The sequence below is a fragment of the Lemur catta genome, chromosome 21, assembly GCF_020740605.2.
Source record: "Lemur catta isolate mLemCat1 chromosome 21, mLemCat1.pri, whole genome shotgun sequence".
NCBI lineage: Eukaryota > Metazoa > Chordata > Mammalia > Primates > Lemuridae > Lemur > Lemur catta.
In genome coordinates, this window is record NC_059148.1 from 32,090,828 (window position 1) to 32,113,589 (window position 22,762).

General features: G+C 54.2%; 3 protein-coding genes and 1 long non-coding RNA gene across 8 annotated transcripts in view; 2 read left to right on the forward strand and 2 right to left on the reverse strand.

Annotated features, from left to right (window-relative positions):
* The window catches only part of POLE (DNA polymerase epsilon, catalytic subunit), a 40,031-nt gene extending 35,023 nt beyond the window's left edge, over positions 1–5,008 (reverse strand). The window contains exons 1-5 of one of the 3 annotated variants that reach the window (XM_045534078.1): positions 4,930–5,008; positions 2,010–2,151; positions 1,521–1,601; positions 779–823; positions 566–658 (exon numbers count right to left, since the gene is read on the reverse strand). In XM_045534078.1, coding sequence (XP_045390034.1) covers positions 566–658; positions 779–823; positions 1,521–1,601; positions 2,010–2,084 — 294 coding nt within the window. In that variant the 5' untranslated portion in view covers positions 2,085–2,151; positions 4,930–5,008. Of the gene's footprint in view, positions 1–565; positions 659–778; positions 824–1,520; positions 1,602–2,009; positions 2,152–4,461; positions 4,561–4,929 lie in introns of those variants that run through there. The other 2 variants (XM_045534076.1, XM_045534080.1) reach the window with 2 other exon arrangements.
* Positions 4,821–10,965, forward strand: PXMP2 (peroxisomal membrane protein 2). Of its 2 annotated transcripts, XM_045534084.1 has the most exons (5): positions 4,821–4,976; positions 6,068–6,184; positions 7,610–7,772; positions 9,004–9,114; positions 10,597–10,749. In XM_045534084.1, exons 1-5 carry the CDS (start codon positions 4,855–4,857, stop codon positions 10,663–10,665), a joined length of 582 nt encoding a protein of 193 aa, XP_045390040.1. In that variant the 5' UTR covers positions 4,821–4,854; the 3' UTR covers positions 10,666–10,749. The 2 variants fall into 2 exon arrangements, with proteins under 2 accessions (XP_045390040.1, XP_045390039.1); XM_045534083.1 differs by lacking the exons at positions 4,821–4,976; positions 6,068–6,184 and having other exon boundaries at positions 6,695–7,772; positions 10,597–10,965.
* A 3,951-nt stretch (positions 10,966–14,916) lies between these two features.
* Positions 14,917–22,026, forward strand: PGAM5 (PGAM family member 5, mitochondrial serine/threonine protein phosphatase). Of its 2 annotated transcripts, none has more exons than XM_045534081.1 (6): positions 14,917–15,164; positions 17,336–17,514; positions 18,628–18,753; positions 18,871–18,959; positions 19,082–19,215; positions 20,965–22,026. In XM_045534081.1, exons 1-6 carry the CDS (start codon positions 14,974–14,976, stop codon positions 21,113–21,115), a joined length of 870 nt encoding a protein of 289 aa, XP_045390037.1. In that variant the 5' UTR covers positions 14,917–14,973; the 3' UTR covers positions 21,116–22,026. The 2 variants fall into 2 exon arrangements, with proteins under 2 accessions (XP_045390037.1, XP_045390038.1); XM_045534082.1 differs by having other exon boundaries at positions 19,085–19,215.
* On the reverse strand, positions 15,552–17,407 carry LOC123625605. The gene is made up of 3 exons (XR_006730592.1): positions 17,315–17,407; positions 17,006–17,147; positions 15,552–15,598 (listed from the first exon to the last, which is right to left on the reverse strand). It is a non-coding gene; the product is annotated as an uncharacterized LOC123625605 (long non-coding RNA).
* Positions 22,027–22,762: the final 736 nt, after the last annotated feature.

Below are 22,762 nucleotides of genomic sequence, written 5' to 3' on the forward strand. Positions count from 1 at the left end.
ATGAGTTCAAGAGAGACAGGACTTTGTTGGTGAGAGAAAACAAGAGGGTAAATAAAGTCTCAAAGGTAAACATACCCAAAGAGTCACTGACTCCAAAGCACCCTGTCCAACTCTGAATGTGGCACTAACTAATGTCATCTTTTTTTTTTTTTTTTAAGAGACAGGCTCTCACTCTGTTGCCCGGGCTAGAGTGCAGTGGTATCATCATAGTTCACTGAAGCCTCGAACTCCTGGGCTCAAGTGATCCTCCTGCCTCAGCCTCGTGAGTAGGAGGGACTATATACGCGTGATCCCACATCCAGCTACTTTTAAAAAATTTTTTTGTAGTGACAGGGTCTCCCTATATTGCCCAGGCTGGTCTTGAACTCCTGGCCTCAAGCAATCCTCCTGCCTCAGCCTACCAAAATGCTGGGATTACAGGCATGAGCCACTGCGCCTGGCCCCTACTTTGCCATACCCCACCACCCAATGGATAACCTAACCTTCTACCTCTTCCAGTCTCACCTGCCACAGACAATGTGGACAGTGGCCTCATTTACCCTTGGAAGGTCTGGGTGATACTCACCAAGTCCAGATCCTCTTTGGGGACAGTCTCTACTTTTGCAATTTTACCCTGAAACTTCTTGGAAAGAAAAGATGAAACTTCTCGCTCACAACCCTAAATCAGGACCAGAATGAAAAGACTTTCCGTTGGTAAAAGGTATTTCCTCCCCCGCCCATTGCCCAGTTCTGAGGCCCACCACAGGTCATCTGAGCGGACTCTGAAACACAGACTTACCTTCCTGGTTGCAATGTAGAAATACGGCTTATAGGGCAGGGCCACCTGCAACAGTCACCAACCCATCCAGGAGCAATGGGCAAGGAAAAAGGGAGAGAAAAGTGAAGACAGACTGTTTGCTGTTACAACCCATTTGCAGCCTACATCCAATGCATCCTTTTTTTTTTTTTTTTTTGAGACAGAGTCTCACTTTGTTGCCCGGGCTAGAGTGAGTGCCGTGGCATCAGCCTAGCTCACAGCAACCTCAGACTCCTGGGCTTAAGCGATCCTACTGCCTCAGCCTCCCGAGTAGCTGGGACTACAGGCATGAGCCACCATGCCCGGCTAATTTTTTTGTTTATATATTTTTTTAGTTGGCCAGATAATTTCTTTCTATTTTTAGTAGAGACGGGGTCTCACTCTTGCTCAGGCTGGTCTCGAACTCCTGACCTCGAGCGATCCACCCGCCTCGGCCTCCCAGAGCTAGGATTACAGGCGTGAGCCACCGCGCCCAGCCTCCAATGCATCCTTGACCCTGGAGCTCTTAAGAGAGACGGCATGATAGGAAATTTGGATCTGCCATATCTCAGGGCAAGAATCTGACACACAACACCACTTGCCTTTCAGAGTCTCCCTGAAAGTTCTCTCGGGCACCTTAGGTCGTGCCTGACGCGGCTCCCCGCTGTGCGTCAGAAGCCTCCCACTGCCCCAGTCACAGAGCCAAATGAACACCCAGCCACGCCTCCTGGGGCCAGGGGCTTACCTTGAATCTGCTCCCATCGTCCTGAATAAAGTAGTAATCCACCGCACTGACTAGGCGTTTATCTTCATCTAAGATCTCAGTCTACAAGAGAGTCCGTAAACATGGGCAGAAGATTATCCTCCGCACAGTGTAAATCCCTTTCCCTTCCCCTCTGAGAAACTGAGCACTTGAAAAACAGAATCATCTAGCTCTCGACTCCACCTCTGCATGGACACTGCTGGCCTCATCTCCAGCAGCCCCCCAGTGGGGATTTCTCTGCATTTCTCCCTCATGAGCCTGGAAAGTTCTGTTCTGACGGCTGCCAGGCGGCCCCTCCATGACGTTAGCCAGGAGAGGAGGGGAGCTGGGAACGGTCACACCTCCCGCCTGCATCACCCGAACGGCAGGGTCCCCCACATCCCCTACTCTTCAGACAAGGACCATGCTCTGACGGGAAGGGGTGCAGCTGCCCTCCTGAGGGGGGAGACCGGGGACAGCGCTGGTGCTTACGGGGTGCATGTTGATGAGCCAGCCGGTCTTCTCACCAGGCTCCTTTAGCCGCTCAAAGCCAAACCGCAAATCCATCTTGTCCGTCCACTGACTCCGTTCCAGGCGCTTGAGCGCGGAGACGGAGGAAGAGGGGCCATCGTCACTTGAGAAAGGAGGAGGAAACTCAGTCTTTACCGTTTGTGACTCCACCTATTCCGGAAACCCTTAACCTTTAATAAAGTGTTTCGGATATGACACAATATATGCATTTCTGAAAAACCTTGAGTTTGGACAAAAGGCTCATTAAAATAAAAGGATTTATGGGAAAAGCATGACTGGAGCAGGCTCCTCAAACCTGTTTGACTGTGTAACCAGAACACTAACCAAAAGAGCAATCACGGCTGAATGCCGCTACCTCGTGGGATGCTAAAAACACACAAACCTCAGCACCGCGCTCCTGGGCATTAATCCCAGAGAAATGAAAACCCATGTTCAAAGAAAAATCTGTGCAACATTCCAGCTAAGAGCTTTGTTCTTTCCTACAAAAGAAGGCAATTCTACTCCTCTATTCTGATTCCCCTTGCCTAGGAAAAACTCCAAATGCACTGATACAACCACATCACATTTTGCTAACATCATTCCTCTATTTACCAATTGCATCATGAGCCACTGGGGTTATAGAAACACCTGCTAAGGCCGGCACAGTGGCTCACACCTGTAATCCTAGCACGCCGGGAGGCCGAGGTGGGAGGATTGCTTGAGGTCAGGAGTTTGAGACCAGCCTGAGCAGGAGCGAGACCCCATCTCTACTAAAAATAGAAAAAATTAGCCGGGCCTGGTGGCACGTGCCTGCAGTCCCAGCTACTTGGGAGGCTGAGACAGGAGAATTGCTTGAACCCAGGAGTTTGAGTTTGCTGTGAGCTAGGCTGATGCCATGGCACTCTAGCCCAGGTGACAGAGACTCCGTCTCAAAAAACAAGAAAAGAAGAAACACCTGCTATACTCTATGTATAATGGAATCCAACTGGTACACTTGAAATCTACTGAAATAAACTTCAAAGAAAAAAAACATCTGGTGCAGCAAAATAAACTCTGCCTTTACGACAACGTGTCTTTCTGGGGTGCCTGAGTCTAGATGTCAGTACAACCAAATATGGACAGAAGTGGCCATGAGAGGAACTACCTCCACTCACTGGGGAAACTGAGGGCTCAGCTCTACAGCACCGACACATCTGCCAATCAAACTTCCCAAGCCTTTCTCTGGTTAGAATCTCATACTAACTCTTCATACAGATTTTACCCTCAACCTTAAATTAAGCATCTGATGGAAACTTCTCACCACCAGAACCATCCAAACCCGTTCTGATTCCGGAGCTCAGATTCTCCCCACGTTGTTCACAAGCTTTGGCTCCACAGGTGTGAGCCCATGTGGATGGTCCAGAATAATTTACTTTATCTGATTTCAAAACAGAGCAATCCTTTTACTGGCATGCCAACTGTTTTTTTTTTTTTTTTTTAATGTAGTTTTTTTCTCTAAACCACAGTTCTGAGATTCTAAAGCCTTTCTATTTTCGGCCAGAAGGCCAATTTATTTCCTGCGCCGAGTGCATTTTCCGCTGCTCAGAAACGTAAGGGAAGAACCAACGTCCCTGCAAACAAAGGGCCGCTCCGCAAAGCTGTCAGCAGGCCCCGCAGGGGAGACCCGAGTCCCGCAATCCCGCAGCCGCCGAGAAACTTCTCTGTACGGACCCCCGGCCCCGGGCGCTTCCTTACAGCAGCTCGGGGCGAACCGCGGGACTCCCTGCAGGGCGACAGCGGCTCTAGACTATCTCCGTGTCGTTTCACTCTGAAATCTCACTTCTAAAAATTCATGCCAGGAAAAATGATGTACGGGAAATGTTTTTTTATTCTTTGACGTGACAAATTCGTCACAGGTTTGTTTCAAAGAGGGAAAACTGAAAGCCATCTAAACAAGCTAAATATCCAATACAAGACCGGTTAAAAAATGTTTTAAAAACACTGTAAGCCAAACGTGTGCATCAGTCCCCGCGTGAGGAACCCCGGCCGGAAAGCGCCGCCTCGGCCCGGGCAGGAAGGCCGGACCCCACGAGCGCAAGGTCACGGCCGTTCCTAGGCGGCTTGTCGCCACACCCCGGCCGCCCCCAACTCCCACGACAGCCCCGCGGGGCCACCTCCCAGGACAGCCGCCTCACGTCGCCCGCCGCGGGGACCGGCTCGGGCGAGTCACTCCCACCCGGGGCGCGGAGCCACACGCCGGACACAGCCCCCCGCACGCCACCGCCACCGCCACCGCCGTCCCCGTGGGGAGCCCCGCGCCCGCGCGGCCGGTCCCCAGCGACGCCCTCAGCAGGGTGAGCGGCAGCGGCCGCGCGAGCTGAGGTAACCCGGGCGAGGGCAGGGACCCGGCGGCCGGAGCCGTGGCGCCCCGTCCCGCCCCGGAGCGTGGTCTCACCGGCTCGCCTCGCCGTCCGCGCCCGGCTCCGCGCGCCCCCGCCCGCCGCTCCTCAGAGCCATCGCGCTGCCGGCTTCCGCGGCTTCCCGGGAGAAATTTGGCGCGCTCGCGCCCGCTCTCGCGACAGCCGGGACTCCCGCCGTCCAATCAGGAGGCGACCCCGCCCACGGCGCTCCAATCGGCCCCGGCGCGCGAGGAGGCGCGGCAGGGGCCGGGGAGAAGTGCGCGGCAGGGACCGGGGAGAAGTGCGCGCCAGTGCAGCGCGCGGTTGGGGCCCGACGGCGCTGCGGGCCGCGGCGGGACCGGAAATGTCAGGCCGTCCCCGCCCCGCGCCCCGCGCCGGGCCGGCCGGAGGTGGGGTCGCTGCCCGGGCGGCGCGGCGCAGGGGAGGCGATGGCGCCGGCGGTGTCCAAGCTGCGCGCCGAGGCCGGGTTCGGGGCGCTCCCGCGGCGGGCGCTCGCCCAGTACCTGCTCCTCCTGCGGCGGTACCCGGTGCTCACCAAGGCGGCCACCAGGTGGGCGGGCGCGGCCGGGGCAGCGTGCCGCGTTTCGAGGCTGCCCTGGCCTTACATTAAGCAGAAACCGCGGTGCTGGGAAGCACGTTTTGGGCGGTCTCGACACGACCCGAGACCTGCGGGCCCGGCCTGCGGCGAGCCGCCCTCTGATGCGGAGGGCGGACTTGCCCGCGGGCCGCGCCCGCTTCCTGCTTCCGAGCTTTCGCCCGTCCGCCCCCCGTGAGTCCCGCCTTCCGCGGCCGCGGCTCACGGAGCCGGCCTCGTAGCCCGGAACTAGACGAGAAGCGGGCGAACACGTGGCAGACACGGCGGTCAGGGCCGCGGGAGCGGGAAGGCGTCTGTCTGCGGGAAGCCGGCGGCCTGCGAGGGGACAGGGTCACAGCAAGGTGGCTCCAGGCCCCGCACTAGGAACTTAGGGTCTCATGGCTCAGCGAGCGCCTCAGAAAGCAGCTACGGACCAAGTCTGGGAGGAAGAGACTTGGCCTGACTCCACCTTTTTGTTGAAATTTTCACTGTGATAATTGTAGGTTCATATGCGCTTGTAGGACGTGATCCAGAGAGATCCCTTGTCCACCGTGTCCAGTTTCTGTAAACAGCGCAGTATCACCGTGCCCAGCACAGCTGGACATTGACCCCAGCACAGTTCACAGGTCACATTCAAACTTTGCCCAGTTTTTCTTGTGCTCGTGCATATTTAGTTCCGTGCGGTTTTATCACATACACGGGTTCATGTATTCACCAGCACAGCGAAAATACACAAGTGTTATCATAAGGTTCACTCTGGTTGCCCTTCGATGACCATACCTTTCTAATTCCCCAAATGGTAACATGTGGCAAAACTAGTATGACATCACAACCAGGATGTTGACACCGGTGCAGCCCACCAACTGAAAATCTGCTTGCACTTAACGTGTGTGCGTGTGAGTTCTGCTGTCCGCACCTGGTGCTGTAGGGGCTTCACGCTGCACCTGCTTTATTACGGACTCATCCCACCCATCTGCAGCATATCCGAACAGCCCTGCCAGTTCACCTGCAGTAAAGGGACACCCTCACACTGCTTGCTCCTGTTTTCTGATTCTGTCTGTCCACAGTGGCGTTTTGTCAGCACTTGGGAACGTCCTCACCCAGATGATTGAGAAGAAGTCTCGGAAAAAAGAAAACTCTACCAGTCTAGATGTCAGTGGGCCCCTCAGATATGCGGTTTATGGGTGAGTGCCGGGCAGGGCTGGCTTACCCTGGAGCCGACCGAGGACAGCCAAGCTGGGGCATGAAAGCGACGTTTTTGGAATTAAGCATTGAAGTAATCATCATGGGGCAAAAATAAGAATAGTTTATAGAGTTTGTGTGGTATGTAGACACATGGGTATAGTTTTGTAGTTTTATTTTTAAAGGCATGGGTGGGAGTGGCCATCTTATTTGGGCTGAGAGGTCGACCTAATGGCAGGTAACTCACTAAAACCTGAAGTCGGATCTCAAGACTCCAAGACCCTGGAAGCACCCTAGGTTGGGCTCTAAAAGAGGAAAACTGACTCAAACATGGCTGGTTTCTATTGATATTTTCTTTTTCTTTTCTTTCTTTTTTTTTTCGGAGACAGGGTCTTGCTCTGTTGCCCAGGCTGCAGTACAGGGGCATCATCATAGCTCACTGCAGCCTTGAACTTCCTGGCTCAAGGGATCCACCTGCTCAGCCTCCCTAGTAGCTGAGACTGCAGGTGTGAGCCACCACACCCAGTTACTATAGGATTATAGGCATGAGGCACAACACCTGGCTTCTATTGTTATTTTCATAGCGTAAACATCCACAAAAATACTTAGGTATTGTAAAAAATGTCCAGTTTCTGAACCACTTTCTGAATTGCAAAAACCCAACTGAGAACCACTTGTTTAAAGACTTTCAGCGTAGAAGTCGAGAGACTCCTGGTCTCAAACCCTCTTTTACTGCTGAATTTTAAGGAGCTGCAGGTCTGTTGTGCCAGGAGACATAGTGGCTGGGCCGCATTCTCTCCCAGGTACACTGTGGAATTAACAGTAGCAGTGCAGACAGGTCCGTGTGCAACACCAGGTCCTACCCTTGCCAGTTGCCCCAGAGTTTGATAAAAAGCTCTAAAACCAGGGTCGTGTCCATCTGTTTATTACTGGGCACCTTCTCAGAGCCAGGCCCTGTTCTGGGCACTGCAGACTCAGCCGTGGACAGACAGACCCGCCGTGCCTGTGGGGTCTCCCTCCTGGGGGGAAGAGGGCGCTATCTAACCAAGCGACTGAGATCCTGACAATGCTCTGCGGAAAACCGACCAGGGCCTGGAAGAAAGAGACGCAGCACAGGGGTGTGTGTTAGCCAGGACCACCAGGAAGGGCCTGTCCACACGGGGTTAGAGGGCACCGACCACCACGTGCAGATGGGGAGAAAGCTCTTGGGAGCAAAGGATCCAGGCCAGGAACGACTTTGGTCTACTAGAGACCAGAAAGAAGCCCGAAGCAGACTCAGAGAAAACATATTTTCTAGAAGGCCCATGTACACCTGTGTGGTCAGAACTCAGGGGTGTCAGGGAGACAGGGGTCAGGGGATGAAGCTGGACCAGGGAAGGGCCCGGCCAGAGAACCACAGCCGGCTCACACCCACCGCGGGGCCTCAGCTTCTTCTTCACAGGGCCACTGAGTCACTACTTCTACCTCTTCCTGGAGCACTGGATCCCTCCGGAGGTTCCCTTGGCGGGAGTCAAGAGGCTCCTCCTGGAACGCCTCCTCGTGGCCCCGGCCTTCCTGCTGCTGTTCTTCCTCATCATGAACTTTCTGCAGGTTGGTCTCTGCCGCTGCACTTACCACAGCTCTTCATTTAGCATCGGCTTTCTTTTCTGCCTTTTTTTTTTAGGAGATGAGGGCTCTGTCGCCCAGGCTGGAGTGCAGTGGTGTCATCCCTGCAGCCTCCAACTCCTGGGCCCAAGGGATCCTCCCGCCTCAGTCTCCCTAGTAGCTGGGACGACAGGCGTGAGCCACTTCACCAGGCTAATATTTTGGATTATTCAATATTTGCAGAGACCGTCTCGCTATGTTGCTCAGGCTGGTCTCGGGCTCCCGGCCTCAGGTGATCCTCCCAGCTCAGCTTCCCAAACTGCTAGGATTACAGGCGTGAGCCACTGCGCCTGCTGAATTTTGCTTATTTTCTATTAGTGTTTGGGTTTTCTTTTTTTTTTTTTTTACTGATTTGTATATTTACATGTTAAGGATATCCTTTGCCAAATACAAGTTGCAAGTATTTTCTCCATTTTTTAGGTGTTTTTGTCTTTTAACTTCATATAAAGTTAAAATTCACAGTTTACATAAATGAAGCTATTTATAGTGTTTTTCTCCATACAGAAGTTTTAAAAGCTCAAATATTCAAATGTGACATTCTTTTCCTTGGTGTACTTCCTTACAGTACGGCATGTCCCGTACTTGCTTCTTTTATCTTATGATTTATTTTGTGCTTATTGCTACACCCAAATAGAAATATTCTCCTGTACCGTCCTGCATTTCCTTATGGTTTAATTTCTGTTTACAGTGGGAGATGTCTTGATCTTCTCCACTGGTATCACACAATGTCTCGTTACCATTTATTGAACAGCCCCAGTATTCTGGAACGATGACTTTGTCATATTTCCATGCCCATGTGTGGAGGCCGTTATCCGGACTCTTTGCCCTTTTGCTGATTTCATTTTCATTGTATTTTTTTTTTTTTTTTGGTTTTGGGGGTTTTGGGGCTGTTGCTACCAGACTATTTTAATTAGCATAATTTTGTAGTATTTTCTTAAATTCCTAGTAAAGTAGGCCTTCCCTCCTTATTTTCCCAGATGACCTGTCCATTTATTTTTCTAGATGACATTTACAGTCAGTTTGTTTGGGGCCCATTTTCAGAGAAACTCCTGAAGGGTTCGGTTGGGAATGCATCAGCTTTGGGGCTGGGCGTCACAGCAGGTGTGCAGGGCGCGCTGCTGGGTCCCTGGGTGCTGCCCTTCGTGGCATCCGCGGGGCTGACCCCGCCTTCCCGCAGGGGCAGGCCGCGGTGGCCGCGGTGCGTGCGCACTTCTGGCCGGCGCTGAGGACGAACTGGAGGGTCTGGACGCCCATGCAGTTCATCAACATCAACTACATCCCGCTGCAGGTGAGGCCGCCCCGCCCCGCCACGCCCCCTGTCCCGCCGCCGTTTCCACTGCGCACGGCGGCCTCCCGGCTGGTCCCGCCGCCTCCCGCTTCCTCCTCGGCTCGGGTTGTCCAGTGGCCGGAGGTCAACGCATGTGCAGCCATGTCTGGTGGGGGTGGGGGGGCACCTGGGGGGTGGGCAGAGTGGCCGACCCCTGGGGGAGTGGGGGGTGGGGGGGAGTGGGGGGCAGGGCAGGGGTAGGGGGCAGCTGGGGGTGGGGGTGGCCCTGAGGGGGCAGGTTCTGGAAGGCCCCTCCGGGAGGCTGCAGGCGGCCTTGGGGGAGCGAGTCACAGTCAGGGCTGGGGCCCAAGGTGCTGCTTTGTGCAGCCAGGGTCACCCCCAGCCGGCAGGCCTAGCTAGGCTCAGTGCCTCGGGGCGCCCCCGATGATGCCGTGGGCCTGCACCACACACAGTACACGACACACACCACACGTACACACACCGCACGTCCGTTAGACATAGAAACCACACAGATACGCACGCACACACACACCGCCCACACGTGCCGCTCACGCTGTCCTGGGGGGTAAAGAAGGGGTCAGTTTGGCCCCGTGGAGGCCGGGAGCAAGCTGACTGGGCAGAGGGGCCGGCAGGGCTGAAGACCCTCGTGTGCCTGTGGCTCGTCCAGCTGTGCTCAGCGCTGGGGAGGGAGAGGTTTCCCAGGGAGGCAGCAGAGGAACGCCGGGTAAGGAACCTGCAGCTGCGGGCCGAGCACTCCAGGGAATTTCGAGGAGGAAATAAAGATGGAAGACAGTGTGTCCCACAGCCTGGAGGGCCCTAGGATGGAAAAGTGGAGAGGCAGGAAGGGGCCTCCAGGTAGCCCAGGGACAAAGTGCGAGGCTGTGGTTAGAGCTTCCGTTTTTAGGTGGTTGCAGGTGCTTAAGGGGCAGTGGAGTTTATTCCACAAATGTCCCCTGGGCACCCACTCTGCCCTGCTGCTCTAGAGCCTGGGGACACAGTGGTCGACCAGGTGGGCGGGACTGGCCCTTCCACGGAGCCACATGCCAGGGAGGCTTGGCACCTGGCCAAAGGTGGTTTCAGGCGGGAGCAGCTCTGTCACCTCATCAAAGCAGGGAAGAGGGACCCTGGTGAGTGGGGGTCAAGGGTGGGGGGGCAGTGTCAGCCACGCTCCCCACAGAGGGGGCGGCCACCACGTGAGCCAGGAGCCGAGGTGTGCAGTGAAGGAGGAAGGGGCCCGTGATTTGCTTTCGTGATGACCGAGTTGCTGTTTTCCTGTCGCCCTGCAAACGTTGTCAGGAGGGGACCGTTTGTCTCCCTCACCCCCTGTGCCGGCACCAGCGTGACGCTGTGTGCAAACTACAGGCGCGGCGGTACGGCAGTGGGTGGGTGGTTCAACAGGTGAGCTCTGTCCTGGGTGACTGATGCCTGATAACTGTGGTCACAGCCTCCCACTTACCACAGCCTGACTGTTCTCTCCGGCAGTTCCGGGTGCTTTTTGCCAACCTGGTGGCTCTGTTCTGGTACGCCTACCTGGCCTCTCTGGGGAAGTGAGGATGGCGCGGGAGAACATGCGATGCACCGTGGACGGGGCCTGGGGGAGCCTCACCTGCCCAGAGAGAACAGAACCAACCCCATCAGGACTTTAGCTGACACTAAATCACGTGATTCAAGATGCCCTAAAATAACGGATGGAGAAACAGAGATCTCTTAATGTCAGAATCTTGTGTTTTGAAAAGGCAGCAGCTGACTGCAGATGGTGCTGCCCTAGAGACTTAAACTACGGTAGAGATGATATCACTTGTCACCTTGGACTGAATTAGGATCACAATAAACTGTAATGTGGCTTCTTCAGTGCTGGTTTCAATTTCTCAGAACAATTGCTGTTGCTTTGGAAGAAATGCATGGCCAGATTTTGTTTTTACTTTTTTATTGTGGTAAAATACATATGACACAAAATTTACCATTTTAGGCTGGTCTGACGGTAGTGGGTTATCAGAACTTATTAACATTAGTGTCACTGAAGTTGGCGTGCAACCCCTCACTGCTAAATCTGACAGGCTTTAAAAAAATTCACTGTTTTAACCACTTTTAAGTGTATAGTTCTGAGGCGTTAAGCACATTCACAGGTGGTACAGCCATCACCATTACCCATTTCTAGGACCTTTCATCGTCCCAAACTGAAACTCTGTCCCCATCAAACACTAACTGCTCCTTTCCCCTCCCCTCCTAACCTCCATTCTACTTTGGCTTTGTAAATTTGACGCTAGGTGCCTCAAATGAATGGAATCATTACAGTATTTGTTCTTTTATGACTATTTCACTTAGCATGGTATCTTCTATGGCTTGAATGTGGTATCCCCTCCAAAATTCATGTTAACATTTAACCCCCATTCTGGGGGTATTAAGAGGTGGGCCCTTTGGGGATGTGATTAAATCACAGGGACCACCCTTGTGAATGGATTGATGCCCTCATAAAAGAAGCTTTAGGGTCCACCCTCTTGTCTTCCCAAGCCCCCTCCCTGTGGGGACGGTCCTCCCCTCTGGAGGGCCGCAGTAACCAGGTGCCTTATTGGAAGCAGGAAGGGGCCTCTCCCAGCCGGCACACTGATCTTGGACTTCCAGCTGCCAGAACTGTGAGAAGTAAAGTTCTACTGTTTATAAATAACCCAGTTTGTGAGATCTTGTTAAAACAACACAAATGGACTAAGACAATATCATATGTCAGAATTTCCTTCCTTTTTTTACTTATTTTTTTAGAGACAGGGTTTCACTGTAGCCCAGGCTAAAGTGCACAGCTCACTGCAGCCTCCAACTCCTGGGCTTAAGTGATCCTCCTGCCTCAGCCTCCCAAGTAACTGGGGTTACGTCTTTCCTTTTTAAAAAGACTGAACATTCCACTGTGTATAGACCATGTTTTGTTTATCCACTCACCTTTCAATGGCCATTTGGGTTATTTCCAACTTCTGGCTACAAAGAATGATGTTGCTCTGACCATGGGAGTACAAATATCTGATCACGTCCCTGCCTCCCCTCAGATTTTCAAACAATTGTTCTTTTGGTTCAGAATACACATGGGTTGGGTGGGCTAGTTCCCAAAGGAATTTGAGAGCATTTTCAAAAGTGACACAGATGGTCCTACAATTCACGTGAAGGGTGACAGTTCCATCTGCACCTCTAATCTGCCACTTCCCAGGGAATCCTGTCCCACTGGCCGTGATGGAGGATCTGAGCAGATTCTCGATTTAATTCTGTAGATCGGTCGTAGTACGAACAGTCTGCTGTGAGCTTGCTTTGTGCCGGAACTCTTCTCAGAGCTTCACATGTGTTAGCATTATTTGATCCTGCAACAATCCTGTGAGGTAGGTACCATTGTTTCCCCCATTTTGCAAATGGGGAAACTGAGGCAAGACCCCTCAGCTAGCAAGAGATGAATCCTGGATTCAGCCACTGGCTTCACCATCTCTTCACACAGCCTCTCAGCGGCAGGGTGAGGTTAAAATGGAGAGTTCGCTGGGGAAGAATTTTGTTTTTAAGTAATGTGAATTCCTGGCGTTACCTGGCTGACCGCAGTCTGCGTTCACTCAAGTTCGTTTGACACACGTGTACTGAGTGCTGTCGGCACACGGGAAGGCGGAGGGGCAGGAGTTTTCAGTCTCCCCGGGTGAACACTCACAAGTAATGTGGAAAACAGGTATCTGTGAGTGGTTAGGTGAGCTGGAAATAGTTCTGAGAAAGCACTTTTCCCTATACTTAGGTCTCAGTGCCTTGACCAAATCATATTTTAATGATATCTGAACAAAATGAACTCATAAAGTCTAAGAAACTGCACCGAGTGATACGGTGCCAGAATCCACAGTGCGTTGCCCGAGGGCTTGCCTTCCCCAAGCACAACTGACACGGAAACTTTCTGATTGCAACGAGATGGGAACTGAAGGACTCCAGGAAAGAGAAACAGTCTCTTGAGACAGAAAAAAGGGGTTTGTTTCTTTAAAATGTAGGGCCTGCGCTATCCAGCAATGGCTCGCACAGCCTTCGCTCGCCTAGAAGAGAGTTTGTTTCCAGTGTGGCCTTGAGGCGGCAGGTTCCCCACCCCCGCCCAAGACTCTTCTAGATTCACTTGCTTCTTGGTTTCCCTCCACGTAGGCAAGTGGTGTTCAGTTTTCTCAGGTAAATAAAGATCTGAATTCCAGCTTTTCAAAATTTTGTTAACTAACTTCTCTGCTGTAGTTTTTTCTCATGAATTCAATTATGTCCTTGCGGATTTGTCTTTTTAAAAGATTAAAATTAAAAAAAAATCTTTTTAGTATTAATTTAGTAAACAACCCGCAGAAGCAGCAGACCTAAATGTACGGGTTCAAGACACCGAGGTTAAGCAGAGGTGTGGCTGTTTCTGTGGAAACGATTAATTCTCCAAAGTGATTTTGTAAAAATGCAAATTATATCATGTCACTTTCCAACTTAAAAATGTGCAGATCTAGTCCAGCAATCTCACTTCTGGGTACAGACCCAAGAATTTAAGGCAGGGTCTCAAAGAGGTATTTGCACACCTACGTTCACAGCAGCTTCAGTCACAGCAGCCAAAGGTGGAAACAACCCAAGTGCCCGACAGCGGGTGAATGGAGAAACAGAATGTCGTCTATCCGTCCAGCGCAGCATTATGCACCTTAAAAGGAAATGCTGACACGTGCTATGTAACATGGAACTTCGAGGACGTTATGCTAAGTGCAATAAGCCAGTCACGAATGCACAAATACTGTATGATTTCACTTGTATGAAGTCCCTAGAGCAGCTGAACTAACAGTAGAACGGTGGGCCAGGAACGGAGGGGAATAGGGAGTTACTGTTTAATGCGGACAGAATTTCGGTTCGGGAAGATGAAAAGGTTCTGAAGATCCACGGTGGCGGCTGCAGGACAACATCAATGTGCCTAACGCGGCTGGACTGCACTCTTAGAAATGGTTAAGATGGTAAACTCTACGTGCCGTACCACAATAAAATTTTTTTTAAAAAACAAAAACCTTCTAGAGGTTTTGTAGTTCACCTGAAGCCCCAAGTTCTTATCTGTAAGACCCTGTCAGTCCTTCCTCTGCGTTTCTATTTTTATTAAAAAAAATTTTTTTTTTTGAGACAGAGTCTCGCTCTGTCACCCGGGCTAGAGTGCCGTGGCGTCAGCCTCGCTCACAGCAACCTCCAACTCCTGGGCTCAAGCGATCCTCCTGCCTCAGCCTCCCGGGTAGCTGAGACTACGCGCATGCGCCACCACGCCCGGCTCATTTTTTCTACATATATTTTTAGCTGCCCAAATCGTTTCTTTCTATTTTTAGTAGAGACCGGGTCTCGCTCTTGCTCAGGCTGGTCTCGAACTCCTGACCTCGAGCGATCCTCCCGCCTCGGCCTCCCCCAGTGCTGGGACGACAGGCGGGAGCCACCGCGCCGGCCTCCTCTGCGTTCCTCAACTGCCGCCGCCTCCCCGGGGCTCCCCGGCCGAACCGGCGCGGCTCGAGCCCCCGTCCCAGGCGTCCGCCTCGCTCCCGCCTCCGCCCCGCCTGGACGCCGGCCCCACCTGTGCCACGGCGGGAAGCTCCGGGGGTGCCCAGGGCGGGCAGGAACGGGCGGCCCGACGCCAGGGCCTTCCGCAGACGGCGAGGGCAGGTCCCGGCGGCGAGGAGCCCCGAACCCTCAGGAACCCCGCGAGCGGCGCCCAGCTCCGCCTCCTCCCGGGGGGGCGTGGCCGGGAGCTCCCAGCGGCCCTGTAGGCGGGACTTCCGCCAGGCCCGCCGGAAGCGGCTCTCGCCTTGTCCCTCGCGGCGCGCCGTCCGGGCCGAGCGCGCCTGCGCGGGCCGGCGCGGAGCGGGCGGCATGGCGTTCCGGCAGGTGCTGCAGCTGGCGGCCTGCGGGCTGGCCGGGGGCTCGGCCGCCGTGCTCTTCTCGGCCGTGGCGGTGGGGAAGCCGCGCGCGGGCGGGGACGCGGAGCCGCGCGCGGCCGAGCCGCCGGCGTGGGCGGGGGGCGCGCGGCCGGGGCCCGGCGTCTGGGACCCCAACTGGGACAGGTGCGCCTCTGCCCGGGGCGCGCTCGCTCTCGGGTCTCGGTCCCCCGGGGCGGGGGGCGGGGGGCGGCGGGGCGGCGGGGCGGGGCCGGGCCGGAAACTCGCGTCTCGGGTCGCGCGGCGGCCACAGGTGGTGCCTGATCGTTTGCAAATGGCGCGTGTGAATGCGGAAGCGTAGCCTTAGTTTTATTTCACGGTAGTTTAAATTAAAAAAAAAAGCAGTGCACGTTTTTAATATGCATTACGTGTTGAGATGATAGTATGTTTGGCATATTGGATCAAATAAAGTGTGATGTCGAAATTTCACCTGTTTCTCTTTTTTAATGTTGCTACTAGAACATTCAAAATCGCGGCTGTTGCTGGCCTTCTGCCTCTGTTGGATAGGGCGGTTCTGGAGGCGGGAAGCGGCCATGGTGGGACGGTCCTCACTGCACGTGCTGGCGTGAGAAAAGGGGCACAGAACTAGTAATAATACTTGTTACCGTACTTGTATCAGGAGCTTCATAGATACATTTTTTAACCTTGAATTTTTTAAAAAATAAACTTTGCAGAAAAGTTGCAAAGAAAATAGAGTCCCTTTATGTCCTACACCTGATTTATTATTAACATCTTACACCAGGTATGGTGTGTTTGTCACAATTAATGAACCCATATTGATACATTATTATTAACTAAAGTTCATGCTTCATTGTGATTTTTAAAGATTGGTTTTTACTTAATGTCCTTTGTTTCAGGATCCCATATGACAATTAGTCTTCATGTCTCCTTCGGCTCCTTTTGGCTGTGGCATTTTCTCAGACTTTCCTTGTTTTGATGATCGTGACTGTTTTGAGGAGTCCTGGTCAGGTATTTTGTAGCAGGTCCCTCAACTGGCATTGTCTGATGTTTTTCTCTTGATAGACTGGAGTCATATTCTTTTTTTTTAAAAATCAGTACCTTCTGAATTTCTTAGGCCTTTTTAAGGAACCAGATTCACTCTGGGGTTAAAGAACTTGCTTGAAGTAGAACCAACAGTTGAATCCGGTGTCATCTGATTCAAGCCGATGTTCTGTGTTTGCGTGTCATGTCTAGATTTATGACCGGGGGACACTGGGAGAAGAGAATTGAACCTTGTGGGGTGAGGAAGGACTCATGGCAGACAGAAGGCATGGGCCACTGCAGGAAGGTGCTGGAAAGGGAGCACTTTTCCTCTTGTATGCCACAGGTCCATGCTAGAAAGTTCCAGAGCCTCATCTGGTTAAACCTCCAGCCTTTTCTGGGGCTTCAGGTGGTCCGTGGAACCTGCCTCTGGGACTGCAGCTCCCAAATGTTTCCTCTGGCCCCTGCAGACATGCCAGTGTGGTGGAACACGCGGGTGCCCCAGGTCGGCACAGCCCAAAGAACACTTGAGGCACCATTACACCTTTCCAGAACTTCCTCTTCCACCATTGTCTCAGCTAAGCAAATCCTGGCAGGTTCCACGTGTGCTGTTCCCATTCTCTGCCACATTTAACTGACTAGCTTCAGCTCTGTGAGCCACCAGAAACCGGCCTGGCCTCTCCTGACCTGGGTTCCTTCACGTCCCGCAGCTCTGGAATAGGACTCTGTGGTAACGGGAATGTTTCTTTCCTGCCGTCCAACACAGTAGCCACTACCCCAAGTGAGCATTTAAATGTGCTTAGTGTGACTGAGGAAATGGAGCTCTAGTTTTATTTAATTTTAATTATTTTGAATTTAAACAGCCACATAGTTAGTGGCTGCTGGTGGACAATGTGGTTCTACGGTCTGCTGAAATGTCCCCGTCGGTGACACCGTTCTGGCCACCCTGTCGACACTTCCCTCCCACCACCGCTCTATCCTGTTACCTGGTTTTGTTCCCCACGTGCTTGATCGTGCTCTGGGTTGTCTGCTGATTGTCTGCCACTCCTCACTGGGACATAAGTTGCACAGGGCTTCACTTGTCTGTCTTGCTCACCCTTGTGTCACCCAAAACAGGCCTGGAGCTGGCTGTCGGGGTACAGAGTGGAGCGTGCTCTGAGAGGCTGGTCTCCAGCACAGTGCCGAGGGCCCTGGCCTCTCCCCCGAGCTCTTCCCAATCAGTCTGACGATTTGGAAATACCATCTTATCAGAAATACTTAAAGGTGAGCTGGGAACAGAGGTCACAAGGACATACCATCTTGTGTTTCAACATTAGGCGAGAACCGTTGTCTCTGATGAACCTGCGGAAGAGGAACGTGGAGTCTGGAGAAGAAGAACTGGCTTCCAGGCTTGACCACTGCAAAGCCAAGGCCACGCGGCACATCTTCCTCATCAGGCACTCCCAGTACCACGTGGACGGCTCCCTGGAAAAGGACCGCACGCTGACCCCACTGGGTATGTGACGGGCTCGATGCCCCGCCGACCCGTTGGCCATCTCTCTCAAAGGTGGCATTGGGCCTCCTTGACCCTGGGTCAGAGACATTGTCATTATCAGTGACGGTCAGCTGAACTTGGACAGGAGACAGGCTTTTAAAAATGTCCTTCACTTTTAAAAACTATTGTGACTGGCCTTGCTTGCCGGAGATGCGGTTCAGTGCGTGTTCCAGCAGGGGCTTCGTACTCCCCCTGGGGCCACTGACGGCCACGCCTCGTGCCCTGCATCGTTCTTGACTTAATTTACTGCTGAGGATCCTTCCCTTCAGCACCTACAGACCTGCTTGGCCTTTGCATTGTTAGGTTCTGTCCAACAGACAAGACAGCGGCAGAAAGTCCCAGCTGTCCCCGGCAGACAAACTGCAGTTGCTGGTTTCTTGGGGCTGTAACCAGGGCTGCCAGCATGTCTCTGTGCCTGTGCGTGGGTCTGCGGGAGGAATTCCTAGGGAAGGAAATGCAGGGTGGTCTGAGGTCCAGTTTAAATGTTTAAAATGGGATCTTGCCTATTCGTTCACATATTTGGCCAAAGGGCCTGAGTTCCAGCAGACGCTGCCCCTCCCCTGCGGAGCTGTTCTGGCTCCTGTGCCCCAGTGGAAAGTGACGCAGGTAGCAGATGTCACCACATGCAAAGGAAACTGACTTCCTGGGGGCGTTTCCAACCAGCTGCTAAAACACATGTGAGAAAACACATTTGCACTTGCTTCCAGGCCCAACCTGGTAACACTGAGATGTTCAGTTTTTACGAGTTGGCACCTGTGCTCTCAGTGGCCAGTGGGTCACAGTCGAGTAAGAACGGTGCGAGGGCAGCCCGGTGACCAGGGCCCACCCACGCTCCGACAGTCATCAGGTCTGCTCGTTGTTTTGATGGAATCAGATGTGTGTTTTCTACATGGGGGTTGGAAACAGCTGGATTGTCTTGTGCTCCGGCTCACTGGGTGCCTGGGCCCCCAGGCAGGCCTGGCCCCACGAGGGCAGGGACGCAGGGTGGTGCTTGGTGCTTCCTCGGGCGTCGCTCCCTGTGCAGTGAAGGAGGGATCCGGGCACACGCAGTCTAAGGTGTGTTTCGCCTTCAAGGTCGCGAGCAGGCTGAACTAACTGGGCTCCGACTCGCAAGCCTGGGGTTGAAGTTTAACAGAATCGTCCACTCCTCCATGACCCGGGCGGTGGAGACCACCGACATCATCGGCAGGCACCTGCCAGGTGAGTGCTCTGCGTGGGGGCCTGAGCGCGAAGCCACGGCGCAGGCCAGGGCAGCCCCCTGGAGGAGACGCCAGCCGTGTGTGACAGCAGCACTGGGTGGCCCGTGCTTCTCCCCAGGCGTCTGCAAGGTCAGCACGGACCTGCTGCGGGAGGGCGCCCCCATCGAGCCGGACCCGCCCGTGTCCCACTGGAAGCCAGAAGCTGTGGTAAGAACACACCTCCCCGGCGCGGCCCCCGCCCCCGCCCCCGCCCCTCGGCCCGCGTGCCCGGCTGTCTCCCGGGCAGTGGCGCTGCCCCTGTGCACACCGACGACTTACTCGGCCCCCAGCAGTATTACGAAGACGGAGCCCGGATCGAGGCGGCCTTCCGGAACTACATCCACCGGGCGGATGCCAAGCAGGAGGAGGACAGTTACGAGATCTTCATTTGTCACGCCAACGTCATCCGCTACATCGTGTGCAGGTAGGGGCCGGCTGGGCTGTGCTCGGCCTGCAAGTCTCAGAAGTAGAGGAAAGCAGCAAGAACACGATGGAGTGGGCGGGTGCCCCCCACCCGGCTTCCCCGCAGCTGACACTTGGCCACCCACCAGCTGCCTCGGGCCCTGGGGCACTGTGATCTCTGTCCCTGGGCTCCACCAGCCCGTGGGGGTCCTCAGTCTTGCCTTTCGTAACCGGGACCCTCTTGACGAGTCCTAGTCAGTCATTTGGGGTTTCTCACGATTGCGTGCTTTGGGGAAGATCAGTGCAGTTGAGGTACCTGACGCTGGCGGGTCACCGTGGTGACCTGGGGCAGGTGGTGTGTGCTGGACTTGGCACACTTGACAAACATCTCAGGAGACGGCAAACATCCGACTTCAGACTTACGTGGGCTGCTTTCAGCACCACCGTGGTGTGGCTGGAAAGCCATCGCTCTGGTGTCTGCCTCTCGGTGACCCTGTGTGTCCCGAGTCCCGCCTCTGTAGGTGCAGGCACGGGGACACTCTTTGCTCCCCGGGCTGTGCAGGCTGCTCCTTCAAGGGGCTCCCACTCTCTGGCACCATGGAATGTTCCAGGCTCAGGTTGTATTTTCCCTGCCACAGCCCTGGAATCAGCCACCTCACAGAGGCCCCTGGGTGGCGAGGCCAGTTATACGCTTATGAGTTGGAAACAGGCAAAAGGATTGACCAGATCGCACTAAATGCCCAATTTGTCCCCATAAGCCTCCTAGACAGTGTTTGGGCTTCAGTAGTGGAGGGTTTCTCCTCTCGTGAGGACAAAGCTGGCAGTAGCAGGACGAGACAGAACCGGGCGGTGACACTGTCTGAAGCCAGGACCTGGGTCTCTGCCTGCGTGTCCTGTGGGCCTGTCCCCAGAGCTGTGGCTGTCACAGTCGGTTGTGGTCCGGCAGGACACCCAGGGGTGGAGGGCAGCGACCCCCAGAAACTCGGATGTGGGGAGCCAGATTCTCAAGCTGCTGGTGGGAGGGAGGCCTGGTCTCAGGGCTGTAGCACTTGCCCTGAACTGTCCCGGCCATGTCCTCGTGTGACCGTGAATGAGCCGTGAGGGTGATCCCTGCACTCACATTAACGTGTTATTACGTGTTCCGTGACACAGTCACTAGGGTGACACCAGTGCTGACAACCCACCAGAAGGAGTCAGGAACTTGAGAGTAGAGCTCACCTATGCCAGACGGTCGCCAGCTGGCACGTGACAGTCCTCTGTGCTGTGGGGCAGAGTCGGGGAGACAGCGGGATCCTGACTGGGGAGGTGGGAGCAGCACTGAGCTGCTCAGCAAGCACAGATTGTGCCTAAAAGGCGCTTTTAAGAGCTTGAAGAATGCCAGGGGCCGTGGGTCACCACTGTCCCTTCCTGGGGAGCAGCTGCTGAGTTTCTAGGAGCGGGTCTGTCGTGCCGTTTGCCTGCTCTCCCGCCGTTACAGGAAAAGCAGGAGTTAACCTACGAGCACTTGTGAGAACCAACGTGTTTCTGACTCACACGCAGGTCCCAGACTGGGGTAGGTCCCTTATCTGATGGGTCAGTTGCCATCGATCCGGGCAGCTCTTTCCATTGATGACCCCCTGGCCGGAAGACAGGGAAGACTTAGCCGGCGTGGGGCCCCCCGAGTGTGCTCTGAGACCCCAGCCCTGCCTGCGAGTGGAGCGGGCGTCCCCTGCCACGGCCACCTTGGGAACAAGCCCCCTGCTCCAGCGTGTTCTCGCTCCTTTCCTCCCAGAGCGCTGCAGTTTCCTCCTGAAGGCTGGCTCCGCCTGTCCCTCAACAACGGCAGCATCACCCACCTGGTGATCCGACCCAATGGCCGAGTGGCGCTCAGGACCCTTGGTGACACCGGGTTCATGCCCCCCGACAAGATCACCCGGTCCTGAGGGCCGTCCGGCAACTCCACCCTCCTCCTCAGCTCGAGACCTGGCTCTGGCCGTGGCTTCCTTTGTCTTCCCCGTACAGGCTGCGCTGCAGTTATGTGCTGCTTCTGAGGAAGAGGCCGGCAGAAAGGCAGAAATATCTAAAATGCTGCATTTGGGTACTTATTTCCGGCCCAGGCTGCAAAGGGAAAGATCTGGATCAGACAGCCTGACCTCTTTGCATGGTTCCCTACCTTCCTGCGACCTGCCAGGGTGACCCTGGGGGTGAAACCTCAGGCAGGGCCAGGCCCGGCTCTGGGCAGCCCCAGGGCTCCCGCCAGGAACCCGTCAGGCACGAGCGTCTGCTCACTACTCGTTTCACTTCATACATTCTTGTTTCTTAAAACCCTTTGTCACCTCAGTACTTGTCAATTAAAGATTTCCCTTCTCTGGGTTCTTGCTTTGAAAACCAATCTCTCACCCCAAAGCTACAGACCCCTGACCTGCTGGGTCTGACCACCCACTTTACTAGGCCTTCCAGGGCACAAGGACTTACCAGCCACGCAGATGAACTTGGACAGGGGAGGGATGAAACAAGTCTGTGGAGGTGACGTGACCTTGACCTTTGTGTTGGTCTCAAGGGAGGTGCAGGCTGGTGACAGCCCGGGGGCATGTCCCATTTCAACAAACTATCCCAGACTCACAGCTCAATCTCAGTTTGCCTCTAGTTAGTCTTTAATGCTTATGGATTAAAATATTTAAACATGATGTATCTATGTCAAATATTTTGTTCATTTAGGAAAAACAGTACGATTTCTAGGAAGTGGTTATGAACATTTTCTGCAAGCAACTGAACTAACTGGGATATCTGATCTATTTCTCTGTCCACTTTGGAAATAGATACACAATAAAATTTTACTGGTTTTTAAAAAGCACTAATTGTGACTGTCATTAAAGAAAACGGGAAACCCGTGCAGGGTGACAGAGGAGTGGTGTTGCCAGAAAGCTCTTCCACAGGCCGACGGCTCTGCCTGTGTCTGCCCGGCTGTCCTGCTCCGAGGACGTCCCGCCAGTGGCCTAGGGACCTCTCCTCGCCCTTGACCGGGACAGCAGACCTACCGAGTGGCTGTCTGGAGCCAACAGCCACGGCAACCATGCACCGTTTCCTGGAACTAGTTTTTACAAGCCAGAGACTGTGCCAACTTCAAAAACACACAGACAGCTGGCACGCTCACTTTTGACCTCAGGTGGCAAGGCCGCCCAAGGTCAGCCGTGGCATCCCAGCCCCCGCACATCGAAGTCCTTGACACTGGACCTCGGCGAACTGGGGGCAGCACCTAGGAGAAGCCTGAGCTTTGAGTTGGGACCTGGGCTGGTGTCAGGCCGCGCTCGCGGGCACTGAGGCAGCACAGCCCAATGTCGGCAGCTGTGGGTTTGCTGGAAAGAAAGGGGCAAAAACAGAAAATAAATCTGAGTGCTCAGATTAATGTGCCGTTTCACCAAAATACTGCTTTAAATTTTACTAAAAAGGCCAGTGTGCCGGGCACGGGTGAGCTGAGCAGAGACAACGTTTGCTGGGACTGGCACCGCCTCAGACAGAGGAGAAACAGGCAAAGGCGGAACTTGGAAACTTGGGAAACAGGAGCAGCAGTCTGTGAAACGAGGGCAGAA

Excerpts from the sequence above, each read along its gene's own strand:
- PXMP2 (XM_045534083.1), top strand. The coding sequence starts at position 7,373 with ATGGGGAGAAAGCTCTTGGGAGCAAAGGATCCAGGCCAGGAACGACTT. Across the intron at positions 7,773-9,003 it reads TCATCATGAACTTTCTGCAG|GGGCAGGCCGCGGTGGCCGC; the intron begins GTTGGTCTCTGC and ends GCCTTCCCGCAG. Across the intron at positions 9,115-10,596 it reads TCAACTACATCCCGCTGCAG|TTCCGGGTGCTTTTTGCCAA; the intron begins GTGAGGCCGCCC and ends TCTCTCCGGCAG.
- PGAM5 (XM_045534081.1), top strand. The coding sequence starts at position 14,974 with ATGGCGTTCCGGCAGGTGCTGCAGCTGGCGGCCTGCGGGCTGGCCGGG. Across the intron at positions 15,165-17,335 it reads TGGGACCCCAACTGGGACAG|GCGAGAACCGTTGTCTCTGA; the intron begins GTGCGCCTCTGC and ends TTTCAACATTAG. Across the intron at positions 17,515-18,627 it reads CCGCACGCTGACCCCACTGG|GTCGCGAGCAGGCTGAACTA; the intron begins GTATGTGACGGG and ends TTCGCCTTCAAG.